This window comes from Natrix helvetica, assembly GCF_964273705.1.
Source record: "Natrix helvetica genome assembly, chromosome: 3".
Lineage (NCBI taxonomy): Eukaryota > Metazoa > Chordata > Lepidosauria > Squamata > Natricidae > Natrix > Natrix helvetica.
The window spans coordinates 156,825,371-156,838,733 of record NC_138549.1 but is presented as its reverse complement, the minus strand read 5'-3'; the positions used below and the strand labels follow the sequence as shown (position 1 = coordinate 156,838,733).

Genomic DNA, 13,363 nt, shown 5'->3' with positions numbered 1-13,363 from the left:
ATTTATACTTGTAATCGTGCCATATCATGGGAATGTGCTAACCTCCTACTGAACTTGGTGAGAGGAAATGACTAATGCAAGGAGATAGTTGATATGATATTTATATTGGACAAAAGATCTAAACGCTCTTAAAACTAGTTCTGCGCTGCAGGAAGTGGACTTTCTTGTTAGTTTCCTATTAAAAAGTTATTAAAACATATCTCAACATTTTAAACATGTAATGCACAAACATTGATCTTAATTTGTGTTGGAAATATTTTAACATGGGTTTTTTTTCCTGGCACCCTTGGATTTGAAATTGGAAGTTTGCATTGACACATGACTCCATTGTCACACGTCCTTTTGTCAAAGATGACAAATAATGTGCCACTGCCATATGTAAAAGCCACTGGAATAAATAAGGTTATGATGTTTATCTTTGTGTTGGTTTCCAGCCTCAAGATATTACAGTGCTAAAGAAGATTGTTGACCGAGCTCATATAAATGGTTAAAAAAATAGAAAAATCAAGCAGGAGAAGAGAGGGAAGTCCCCTTAGTCTTGTGGCCCACCAGCGGCCAGTAGAGCTGGCAGCGGAGTCAGACAGTGAGGAGGTTGGGGAGTAGCATGGGCCAGTCCTGGAGGCTGGGGAAGGCTCAGACGAGAGCTCTGTGTCAGAGGAAAAGACAGGGCTGAGGCCGTCTGGCAGTGATCAGCTGCCTCCAGAACTAGACAGCAGTGAGGCAGAGGAACAGCTAGAACCTGTTCCCAGTGTGCGCATGCGCAGAGCTGCCAGAAAAAAAGAACAACTCAGAAATCAGGGTAGGCTTGGAAGTAAAGTCACAGGTGGAAGGTGATTGGCCTCTCCCATAGAAATAAAAGAGGAGTGAAAGGGGAGTGGGCTTTTGCAGGAAACAATTTGTTTAGTTGGTCGTTAGATTCATTTTAGGAGTGTGAAGATCTGTCCGTGAATCTCAGAGACTCTGTGCCCAGTCTTTCCTTGCATAGCACCTCATTTGGAAAATATTTACATGGCAGCTATCCAAGATAGATAAGGTCTGTAGTCATAAATATTCCTTTGAAAGACTGTTTGCCAGGCCTTGCTGAATGTGAATGAGAGGAATTCACATTTGTTTAATAAAAGGGGTTTTATCAGGACTAGGACTCTGCCTCGTGCTTTTTGGGGGAAGCCTAAGTCAGAACACTTAACTCGTTCTTCATCTGAGGAAGGAAATCATTCTCATTCTTTAGTAGGTCTACTCTACTTTCTACTCCTCTATGGAGGAGAGAAAGTTTGTATTTGGTCTCTGTATAGATCACATGCTATTGAGAGGTGAACCATTCCCATGTCTACAAGCCCAAATCTCAACATCAAATTTAATTTCTTTTCTTTCCAACAGTCAAAGAGAACCTAGGCACTGCATCTACCATTTGGGGGGAATAATGGACAGGGCAATAATGCAAAGTAGATGGGTCCTATCAGATATTCAGTCATGACCAGGATTTTCTCATTTTTTCCTCCTTGGTTTTGGCAGGAAGATTTTTTGTTTTTGATTAAGCCTGAAAATGTACACTATGTGCCTCCTGCATTTTCTCAAAATTATGGAACCATGATTACAATATTATTTAATTGTGAGCAGAGGTTTTTGAGGTTGTAAAGATTCTTGGCACTTTGTCCCATTCTAGCTTCTATGGCCTTTTAGAGATTTCCAGAACTTTTTTGGGCTGCTTATCCTCTTTCCACTTTGTTTATGTTATTGAGCTACTATAATCTTCCCGGATTTGCATCAAGCCTTTTCTATTAACTTCACTGGGTTTGTTTTTTTCATCTGGCTGACTGGCGGTCAGCTTCCACGGATAAGGATGGATTTGAAATGGGTCTTCAGCTCTTATCTAACATCTTAATCACTGCTCCAAAATGGCTCTGGGGGAATCCCAGTGATTTTAGAAGGAAAATGTGTTTCTGGCTGAAAATCATTTTAGGAGAGGGAGAAAGAAAACAAGATCAGTCCAGCTGTAGAACTTGTGTTCAAAAGCAGAGTCTACAGCAGATGTGTCCAAACATGGCAACTTTAAGACTTGTGGACTTCAACTCCCAGAATTCCCCAGCCAGCTCAGCTCTGCTGGCTGGGGAATTCTGGGAGTTGAAGTCCACAAGTCTTAAAGTTGCCATGTTTGGACACCCCTGGTCTACAGAATCTGATTAGTATACATATTCCTTATTTACAGACCAAGTAATAAATCTTTCTCAATATTCCCTTTGGATTCGGTGTACTTAATTCCAGTTAGGTGAGTATAAGATTGCAGCCTTTGTCCTGTAATTTAATACTCACCAATTTCAAATGGATTTTTTTGTTTGAAAACAAAAAGATAATGTACACGTGTGTATTTTAAACCTAAATGTGAGTTAGTGTAATGTTTTATCCTTTGCAAGAGAATGGCTGCAATGAGGAAAAAGCAGTGACCTTTTTCCATGCAGAACAGTGGGAACCTGACCTCAGCCTGGGACTTCAGCCAGTAAAACCTGTCATTAAATAGAACAGAAACAGAAGATGAGAAAATCAATCCATTCTACCTTCTTGATAGAACGTGCATCGTCAAATGCTGTTTATTTTGTTCAGACACAGAAAATTACCAGGTCAAGCAAAAGGCTAGGGTAGAATTGATTTCCTTAATATGCTAATTGTGCAGGTGGAAAGTTTGGAGTTTGTTTTATGGTGGGGCATTCAGTCATTGGAGCACTTGCTTCAAGTATAAATTATTAGTGGGCGCACACAGATTTATTATTTTGTTTGATTGTTAGCATTAGCTTTTAGACCACTGAATTAGTAAGGAGTTCAAAGTCCACTCCCCAATAATATTAGAAGTTCATAGTATACCATTCTTCATAAGCTGCTAATCTTCAAAAATCTTCAATAAAAGCTTTTCTACTTGCAAAATTATCTCTTCTGCTGCCAGACACCTTATATAAACAGAAAATTCCAGCATTTAGAACAAATCCTGTATCCTGTAATCTTAACCTGTTACTCTAGGACATACCCTTTGGAGAAAAAGAAAACTTATTTCATCTTCTATATGACAGCCTTGTAAATAATGGAAGAAAGTTACAATTTAATTAACTGTTTTTCAGGCTGAACGTATCTTAGAAACTGATAATATCCGGACCAAATAGATGTAGATATTAAGGAACAAACAAGATGGTACATAAATGAGATATGCACACCTATTTTTCTAAAAAAAATAGTTGCATGATGGTGTGATCAAAAGAAGGACCATTATATACTTTGCAGGCAGGGAAGAATAAGAACCTTTCCCCAATGACCCTTCTTTTTAAAAAATAAAATGATGGTACAATGGTCTTTTTTTTTTAATAAGAGGAGGGAAGAAGACAGCAATTCACAGTAGAAAGCTGTTGTACATTCTTCTAACTTTCGCTTGCTAAGATTCCATGTTGTTGTTTTTGCAATGACACAGAACTTTTCTTTGGTGTTTTGACCCTTTTAAAGCCACGTTTTGAACATTGCATTTTTTTCTTCTTCTGAATTGTGCTACCTTATATTACTGAGTGATAGTTCAGTGGCTAAGACGCTGAGCTTGTCGATCAGAAAGGTCGGCAGTTCAGCGGTTCGAATTCCTAGTGCCGTGTAACGGAGTGAGCTCCCATTACTTGTCCCAGCTTCTGCCAGCCTAGCAGTTTGAAAGCACGTAAAAATGTAAGTAGAAAAAATAGGAACCACCTTTGGTGGAAAGGTAACAGTGTTCCATGTGCCTTTGGCGTTTAGTCATGTCGGCCACATGACCACAGAGATGTCTTTGGACAGCGCTGGCTCTTTGGCTCTGAAACAGAGATGAGCACTGCCTCCTAGAGTCAGGAACAACTAGCACATATGTTTACCTTATGTTCTTTGGAGACATCAATTTTCCTTTTGCTGATTTATGGTTCTTCAAGTTAGGCATTTTTAGAATAACACACAATGATATTAAATTGATGTATTGTATATTTTGTGAATAGATATCTGCATCTTTAGTATCTGTACTAAAACAGGGCGCCTGAGTTTTTCCCCCCCTTTTGTCATCTCATTTCTTTCCTCTTCCCTGTTTTCTGTCTCTTTCAGGATGAATCTACAGGAGAAATAACATTCTACATGAAAGGGGCGGATGTGGTTATGGCAGGCATTGTTCAGTACAATGACTGGCTGGAGGAAGAGGTACAGAACAGCATTCTCTATGCTATGACTTAATTTTACATTTGAAATATGAAATTCCCATTAGGGCAAGAATTCCTGATTAAATTCAGAGAATGCTTTGAATGCTTCTGATGACAAATCTCAGTCTTTCCTTACATAGCAACCTCTCTATCTGTTGTACTACAACTTCCATCATTAGCCTGCTTGGCTTCTTTAGGGTAGTGGGAGTAATAACCAAGTCATATGAAGGCAAGACAAGACCATCTGCAAACAGGAGAGGAGAGCAGAGGGAAGAGGGGGGGAAGAGGAGAAGAGAGGAGAGGATAGATAGGATGTATGTTCTAGTTATAGGTATGGTAAAGAAAAGTAAAAGAAGGGCAATGTGTGTACATAGGGGTGAGATGCATATACAGATTTTGAATCTGCAGATATATTTCCTGCAACTTGCTTATATAGAGCATCCTTATTAGAATCGTCTTTGCAACTTATCAATGCATTAGTAATTCCACGCAAAATCTGAAATGTTTGGAAGTCCCCATCATTTAGCTATCCCAGAAAAAAATGAAGTAAAATATATTACATGGCCCTGCATGGGAGAAATCTAAGATTGAAACACTATGTAAAACACTTGAGCATCCATGGCATCAGTGCATCTGGTAATAGCGTGATTATTCTCCAAGATTAAGCTGGAATTTAATTATATTTTTGCTGAATTTTTAGAAGGCTGCTAGATCACAAGCGATTCTAGAAAACTCAGCCAAGTTTTTACATTTAAAAAAAAAACAGATTTCATTTGTGATTTCACCTCAACCAAAAATCAATTAACATTTTAAGGTAAAATAGTCAAAGTCTTGCAAGGTTTTGGGGTTGATTGCTAGCCCTTGATATAAAACTGTAACCATTATTTTGAAGCTGACTTTTAAAACCTCAGTTTCAATTTTATTACTTGGTCAACAAAACTATAGTATTAATATTATGGTGCAATTCCATAATTTAGGAATTTTAAAATTCTGCTCTCTGAAAAGAACAGGGATAATTATTGTGCTAGTACTTATTTCCCATGGCAGATTATCTTACAAGAATGTTTCTGTATCCCTTTATAGTGTGGTAACATGGCAAGAGAAGGATTAAGAGTTCTTGTAGTAGCAAAGAAATCCCTGTCTGAGGAGCAATATCAAGATTTTGAGGTAAGAAAATTAAATATGAAATAAAATTCAAAATGAATGTTCCATTTGTGTCTGGAATAAGCAGGGCAGTGCTTAAATACCATATTTTTTGGAGTATAAGATACAACTTTTTCCCCTTAACAGAGTGGGGAAATGTTGGTGCATCTTATACACCAAATACAGCCACTTTTGGCCTCCCAAATCCCCGTCCCACATCCCATTTTTGCGAAGAACATGAGTTTTTTTTTCAAAAACGAAGGTGTTTTTGCCTTCCCCCAGCCCTGCTGAAGCCTGCAGAGTGCTCCTGGGGGCCAGGGAAGACAAAAACTTTTTTTGAAATCTTGGTGTATCTTATACACTGGTGCGTCTTATACTCCGAAAAATACGGTAGGTTAAACTGTAAACTGCTATGTTTGCTGTTTCCTTTTCTTGGCAAAGATGGAATTGGCCATAGTCCATGATGCGTTGGCAACTTCCAGACTAGAAGGGCTAACTTTAGAACAGTTTTGGAAAATAGATGAGTGAGTTGGCTGCATAAATATATATACCACTTGCATCTTATCGTTTTCTTTGGATGTGGCTTTCTAGGATTCCAATCTCACAAACTGTTCCTTACCTTTAAAAAATTGTGAGTAGTTTTTTTCTATATTTGATGCCCTCCAGAATAGGACAGCCATTGCCAAGAATTCTGGGAGAAAGTCTATCCACATGGAAGGCATCAATTGTAGAATAACTAAGATGGCTTACATTAACACAATACGCTTAACTTGGTTGCTAAGTTAACCTATGTTTTAGGTACACAAAGCACAAATAAACTAACCCAGTGAGCTGGATTTGCACCACACACTTACTAAACCACCAAAACACCTAACCAATGTTAATAGTCTATTTAGGCATGCTGTGCAAATGCAGTCTCTAGTTCTTTAACTGGTCTGGCTAAGTGAGTAGTGCAAAATACTTTATAACACACATATGAAAGAAGGATATAGGACAAACAGAAGGCACAAATATTTCATAAGAAGATTTAAGGATATTTACTCATGTAGTATGGCTGTATTACTATTATCCTTCTCATCTTTTCTACTACCTTTTCCTCCAGATATCTTATGATTACATTACTTTATTGTTTGTACACTATATGTACACTGGACAGTTTATGCACTGGAGAAAAATACCTTGTGTGTCCAATCACATTTGGCCAATAAACCTATTCTGCTCTGCTCTGCTCTACTTTTATTCTATTCTATTCTATCTTGCATGACAAGGGGAAAGGAATCCATATCATTCCAACCAATTCTAGATAGACAGCCAGAATACATGTTGCTGCATGGCATAGCAGGCACCTATTGGGGAAGAACATCTTGCATTGTCTTCTGCTGCACCACCTTTGATAATACTATATAATTTATTCCAGGATGTTGAAGGACAAAGGCTAAAATAAAAATGACTTATGATTTGAGGGCTGCTCTGGATGTGCTCCTAGTGTATCAGTGGCAGCCAGCTGGCAGCTCAAGGGCCACATCAAACTTGTGGACGCCAGCCAGTTGACTCACCATTCTCCCATGTTCTTCTCACAGATAAAGATTCTTGAAATGTGGGCCAGTCTCTTCCCATCTGGCTTTAGAGGGGAGGGGAACACACACACACACACACACACACACACACACACACACACACAGATGGGGGGGTACCCAACCCATATGTTTCCTGCTCTTTTCCTCTTCTTCCCTACCCTATAAATGTGCTGGCAATTACAAGTGAAGGAATATATTTGCTTCCACACCTAGATGTTGTTGTTTTAAAATAGTAATTGCCCAGTTTTTTTAAATGGGAGGGATACTTTTTCCCCTGCTGAAGCTGCATTATATTTAATCTTCTCTGTCCTCTCTGAGCCACCAGGGGGCATCGTGGTGATAGAGTGATATGGTGGGAAGGGTTGATCCGAATTTTTTCATCTCTCTGTATGCAAGCTTTTAGTTTTGTTGGTCCCGTGAAGAAAGACAAGAAAATAGCTCCTGAAAAGGCTTAATGCACCTGATTTTTATGTCTTGGTGGTTAAAAAAGGAGACCAAAAATTATACTGTTGAATTTTAGCTTTTTGCTGCCAACACCGAGTAGTGCAATGTGGCTGCTTTAAAAATAGAGGTGGGGGCCTCTATATATATTTTGTATATCCACCTGCCCTTTCCCCCCCCCCAAAAAAAATTCCAAAAACCAATAAAATTATTTAAAAAAAATAGAGGTGGGGGTGTAGCTGCTGGTTCTTGGGAAAATTTTGCCTGCTTTTCCTTATCCGTGGTTCTTTGTTCTGATGTGAGCCAAGCACTTAGTGAATGAACAAGTAGCAAAGGGATGTTTCTCTCATGATCTTCCTTAGGCCCGCTATGTCCAAGCAAAATTAAGTGTCCACGACCGCTCCCTGAAGGTAGCTACAGTGATTGAGAGCCTGGAGATGGAGATGGAGCTGCTCTGCCTGACTGGAGTAGAAGATCAACTACAGGTGGATGTCAGGCCAACTTTGGAAACTCTGAAAAATGCTGGCATTAAGGTATGATTGAATCAGAGATCAAAAGTGTAAGATTTACTGGTCTTCCCCCCACCCCACCCCAGTCTATTAGTCCATGGCTGAATAAATGAGAAGAAATGGATGATTTCCACATCATTAGGAGCACCTTAATAATGCTGTCAGTGTTTAAAGCACTACAGGTAGTCCTTAACCAGTCACTTAGCAATCATTCAATGTTACGACAGAACCAAAAAAATACAATAATACAATAATAATACAATAGTAGAGTTGGAAGGGACCTTGGAGGCCTTCTAGTCCAACCCCCTGCCTAGGCAAGAAACCCTATACCGTTTCAGACAAATGGCTATGCAACATCTTCTTAAAGACTTCCAGTGTTGGGGCATTCACAACTTCTGGAGGCAATTTCTGTTCCACTGATTAATTGTTCTAACTGCCAGGAAGTTTCTCCTCAGTTCTAAGTTGCTTCTCTCCTTGATTAGTTTCCACCCATTGCTTCTTGTTCTACCCTCAGGTGCCTTGGAGAATAGTTTGACTCCCTCTTCTTTGTGGCAACCCCTGAGGTACTGGAACAATGCTATCCTGTCTCCCTGTATTCAACTGTATTCAAAGTTCTGACCGCTGACCTGAGGTGGGTTCCTACCGGTTCGGCCAAACCGGTAGTGGTTATGGCAACCTGGGTTGCTGGAACCGGTAGCGACCCAGTCCTGCCACATCCACGAGCCACTTCTCCGGTTGTCGTAGGTGGCAGCGCCATCTTGTTTTCAAGTTCTGCTCATGCGCAGAGCAATTTTAATTGAACTGCGCATGTGTATGCAGAGCATCCAGTGCGCACATGAGCAAACCAGTGGTAAAGCCGGCCAGAACCCACCCCTGCAGCTGAAACTACCCACACAGTCACATCGGTTGCATTTTGGGCATTCAGCAACTGGCCCCCATTTGTGACTGTTTACAGCATCCCACAGTCATATGATCACAACTGTCTTTCTTTCTTTTCTTTTCTTTTGCCAGAAACCAGCATTTACATTTGGTTTCCAACAAAAAATGCCCTTTTGTAGACAATGGCTTTGCTTAATATCCATAGAAAGACTCACAACCATAATTCTGGACTCTGTTGCGATTGTAAGTCGAGGACTACCTACATCAATTAAGTACCTACATTGTTTTACAGAGCGACATCTCAGAATTCTGGTTTGATATTAGTACAATCTTTAGTAGAAGGACAGCGTTTCCCCTTCACTTAACAAAATAAATTCTCTGAGCAGAATGTTCCACTGAAATTATATTCTATTCTGCTTGTAAGCAGCAAATTCAGGGATTTGACAAGGTGGAACTACAAAGACTTCCCATGTCTCTGGATGCTGCTGCTTATTTGACTTTCCTGTTGCAAACTTTTCCAGGGTAGTCAGACAAGATTCAGGGCTGCTGTCAGGCAAATAAAAATAATGTAAATATATAATATAATATAACCTGTTTAAAATAACCAAACAGCAGCTGAAACTGTCATCAGTTCCATTAAGAATGTGATCTCAGAGCCAGATATTTCTAAAGGCAGAGAGATTGACAGCCCAATACAACTTCCAAGGGAATGAATTTTATTTATCTATTGATTAATAAATAAATAAATATCCTTTATATCACCAGCTAGATGGCAGCACCTAGCCGACCTTGGCTGATTTTTGAAACCTAACCTTGGTCAGAGTAATTAATATCTGAATGGGAGACTTCCAGAAAAGATTGTCTGAAGGTTAGAATAAAGAATATCTCAGAAGAAAGCAATAGCAAGACAAGAAAAATACAAGGATGTTTTGTGAAGTTTAAAAAGAATCAAGCTCAAACTGAAAGACATTTACCTTCCGTATACTTTTATAGTGGACATTGTTCATATGAGTACCCTCCTGCTGTGTGGATTCCAAGAATGGCTGAGAGTTGGAGTCCACCACTTTACTTTACTTTACTTTACTTTATTTAGAATTTATAGACCGCCCCCTCTCCCTGAGGGGACTCGGAGCAGTGGGTGTACAGACAAAAGCTAAAAACCGTATATACAATAACCAAATTAAATACCCCTTTTTAAAAAACAAATTAAATATAGAGTCTGTACAGTGATAATAAAAATTAAAACAGGTTAAAAGGACAACCCCTTAAAATTTAAAATGCCGGCCAGGAGGATTGAAAATTAAGACTACAATTGGGCCGGGCCAGCTAATTGGAACAGGTGGGTCTTGAGTTTCTTGCGGAAGGAGCGGAGATCGGTAGTAGAGCACTTCTCTTGATTTTTTTTTTTTATGGGTTAGGAACCACACCATAGCTAGCATTTTCCCATGTCAGGAAAGCAAGCCTTTTAAATCAGCTTATAACTAAGATTCCTGTCTCATCCTGAGTAAAAACTGTCCCTCCTGGCAAATGTATTAACTGGTTATTTTAGGGGTATTGTTTTTAACTTATTGTGTGTGTTTTAGGGGTTCAAAATCCTATATTTATATATATATTGCTTTGTACAGTTCTTTTAATTCCATTTTTAACCTCCTCCATTCCAACTGTACATATTCAATTTTTATTGTATTTTGATATATTTTGCATGGACTGTACACCGCCCCGAGTCCCTTTTGGGAGAGGGGGCGGTCTAGAAGTATGAATAATAAATAAATAAATAAATAATGTGTAGTTCATCTGATTTCATTATTGTCAGCATTACCAAGCAAACTGGATTATCTTGTACAAATTTCATTGTGTATATAGTATAAAGTACTGAATTGTGTTTCCTACTGGCTAACATGAAGCCATGTCTGATATATAGAATGCTTGTCTGAAATATATGGGATTTTGGATTCCTATCTGAAGGAACATTTTTGGAAAGAATGGCAGCATGAAGTTTATTCTTATTTTACCATTTTTTATGAAGGCCAAGACCTGAACTTTTGTGAAAAAAGGGAGAATGGATATCCAAGTTGTAGAGAAATACCCAAGGCCATGCTTGTGCTACTCAGAAATGCTCCCCAAACTCTTGGCTTTGCCTCTTGAAAGTGTTCAATTCCTTCCCATATCAATCATAATTCTTCCAGTGTGAATTCTCATATCCCATGATAGACTAGAAATCTCAGGAAAAGGCATGACTGCTTGAATCAAACTTGGCATCCGGTGGTACATGAGTGTTCTTTCAAGTTGGCTGGGGAATTCTGGGAGTGGAAGTCCACACTTCAAGCAGTGTGAAGCAGGTTGAAAAACATTGCAATATACTATGGAATCATCATAAGTATCAAAGATAAATTTGCCATTTACAACTGATAATACAAAATAGAATATAATTCTTTTTTAAATTAAATTGTTCAATTACCTGCTTTCATTCAGATGGCCATTTAGGTGCTCACTAATTAAAATAATGGTGGCTCGGTGGTTAAGATTCTGAGCTTGTTGATCAAAAGGTCGGCAGTTTGGCGGTTTGAATCCCTAGTGATGCGTAACAGAGTGAGCTCCCGTTACTTGTCACAGCTTCTTCCAACCTAGCAATTCAAAAGCCAAGTGTGATTGGACACACAAGGAATTCTTCAAAACGTATAGTACGATTTATGACAGGTTACATGATTATATACCATATCACTAGTGCCCAATCCATAAGATGTATTTCCCAACAACAGGAAGAACAATATTGTCACATTGTGCAATATGCGAAGCAGGCGAATTTTGTTTGATTCCACTGGCTATTAAAAAGTTTAATTAGAGACTTGCACAGATATTTTGGTTGCTTCATATCTCTATGAAGTTGTCCACATGGTTACTGTCTTCTCATGATGTACAATGACTCATTGTGTGGATGTGGCAATTTTCTCCATGTCACCACAGACCTTTCTGTTCACATCTTCTACACACAAACAACTTGTTGCACTGAGACAGCTGTCACATGGAGCAGTTTAAAGCTGCCTTTATAGAACATCCATTACTGCATCATTGGTGCCATTTGTCTTAGCTGCAGCTTCCATCTCCAAAAATGGTCAAGGTTGACTCATGTTTTTGCGAAATGTATCTCTTAGATCCCAGTATGATATATAAAGGCTTTTTAACAGTTACTTAAAAATTCCATGTAATTTATTTCAAATACGCAATTGCTAAAATTGCTTTTGTCAATTGCATTTATATAAAACTTCAAAGAATCATGGGATTTGAAAAGACCATTGAGACCATCGTGCCTAAATGTCTGCTTAGTGTAGGATTTCAATTATATTTTAATTAAAATCCTGTCCAGACTCAACTTGACCCCACCAAATTGATGCTGAGAGAGTCTTATGGATAGTATTTCACCACTTAATCCCTCCACCCTACTGGTCCCTAACCAAATGCTCTTACCTTGCAAAGTGTGATGAAGCCCTTGAGATAGTAGAAGCTATATACTTTTATCATGGGACTTACTTTCAGATTTGTACTTGTCCTTAGTTTGTCCAACTCTCATATCCAGAAGACAGAGACTCACATTCTAATCTACTTGGAATAAAGGTGCAAGTTCCATCCATTTATTTTTACAGTGCCTAGATGTTGGATAGTTGGAAAAAACTATGATACATCAGAGAGGATGGGTCTTCTCCAATTTTCCTAATGGTCTCCTACCCTAGTGCCAAGAAAAACAAATGGGTATGTCCATGAAATCACAGGAAGTCATCAATCTCTGATACAAGGGAGATTTATGTATTTTTATAGGGTCATCTTAACTAACTTGATTGATTGATTTGTTAGATTTATATAGCTTTCCTCCAGGACCCCAAGGCAGCATACTTCGTATTTCCTCTTCTGTGTTTTCCCCACAACAGTAATGGTGTGAGGTAGGTTGATCTGAGAGAGAATGTTTTCCCCCCATGATTTTCCATAGCTGAAAATAGACAAACCTGAATCTCCGGAATCCTGGTCTTAACCACTATGCCACATTTCTAAAATATAATGCATGTGTTAACTTTCCTACAAGCTAAACGTTTATTAAGTGCCTTTTTATTATTTACCATTATTTATTTACTACATTGAATGCAATCTGCTTTCTTTTAGAGTTGAATGTGAATTAAATACGAGCTTCTTCTAATATTATCCCCAGAACCTCAGCCTTGTAAGCTGACTTGAGAAAAAGTGATCCCTATAGTGAGCTGTGTGGTTGAGTGGGATCTTGAATCTGAGTCTCCAGGGAGTCTGGTCCAAAGCAAACCATTGCATTATACTGGCTCTTTGTTTCTATTCATGTGAGGTTTTGATTATTATTTTTTATTCTAGGTATGGATGCTCACGGGGGATAAACTGGAAACAGCCACGTGTACAGCTAAGAATGCACATCTGGTAACCAGGTCTCAGGACATTCATATATTTAGACTGGTGAGTAATACAAATAAAACTTAATTTACTTAGCACTTGTCCACAGAGCTTTATTTTGAATGGGGGGAAATAACATTCAGCTTCACTGTGCATGTAGACTACAGCCTGAGCATATGATATAAGCCAGGGGTGGGTTCCTGCCAGTTCTAACCTTTTCTAT

General features: G+C 38.8%; 1 protein-coding gene across 2 annotated transcripts in view; it reads left to right on the top strand.

The window, feature by feature from the left end:
* The window catches only part of ATP9A (ATPase phospholipid transporting 9A (putative)), a 102,532-nt gene that overhangs the window by 60,016 nt on the left and 29,153 nt on the right, over positions 1-13,363 (top strand). For both annotated transcript variants that reach the window (XM_081946371.1, XM_081946370.1), the window contains exons 16-19: positions 4,093-4,185; positions 5,268-5,351; positions 7,708-7,878; positions 13,105-13,203. In XM_081946371.1, the coding sequence (XP_081802497.1) occupies positions 4,093-4,185; positions 5,268-5,351; positions 7,708-7,878; positions 13,105-13,203 (447 nt within the window). The remainder of the gene's footprint in view (positions 1-4,092; positions 4,186-5,267; positions 5,352-7,707; positions 7,879-13,104; positions 13,204-13,363) is intronic.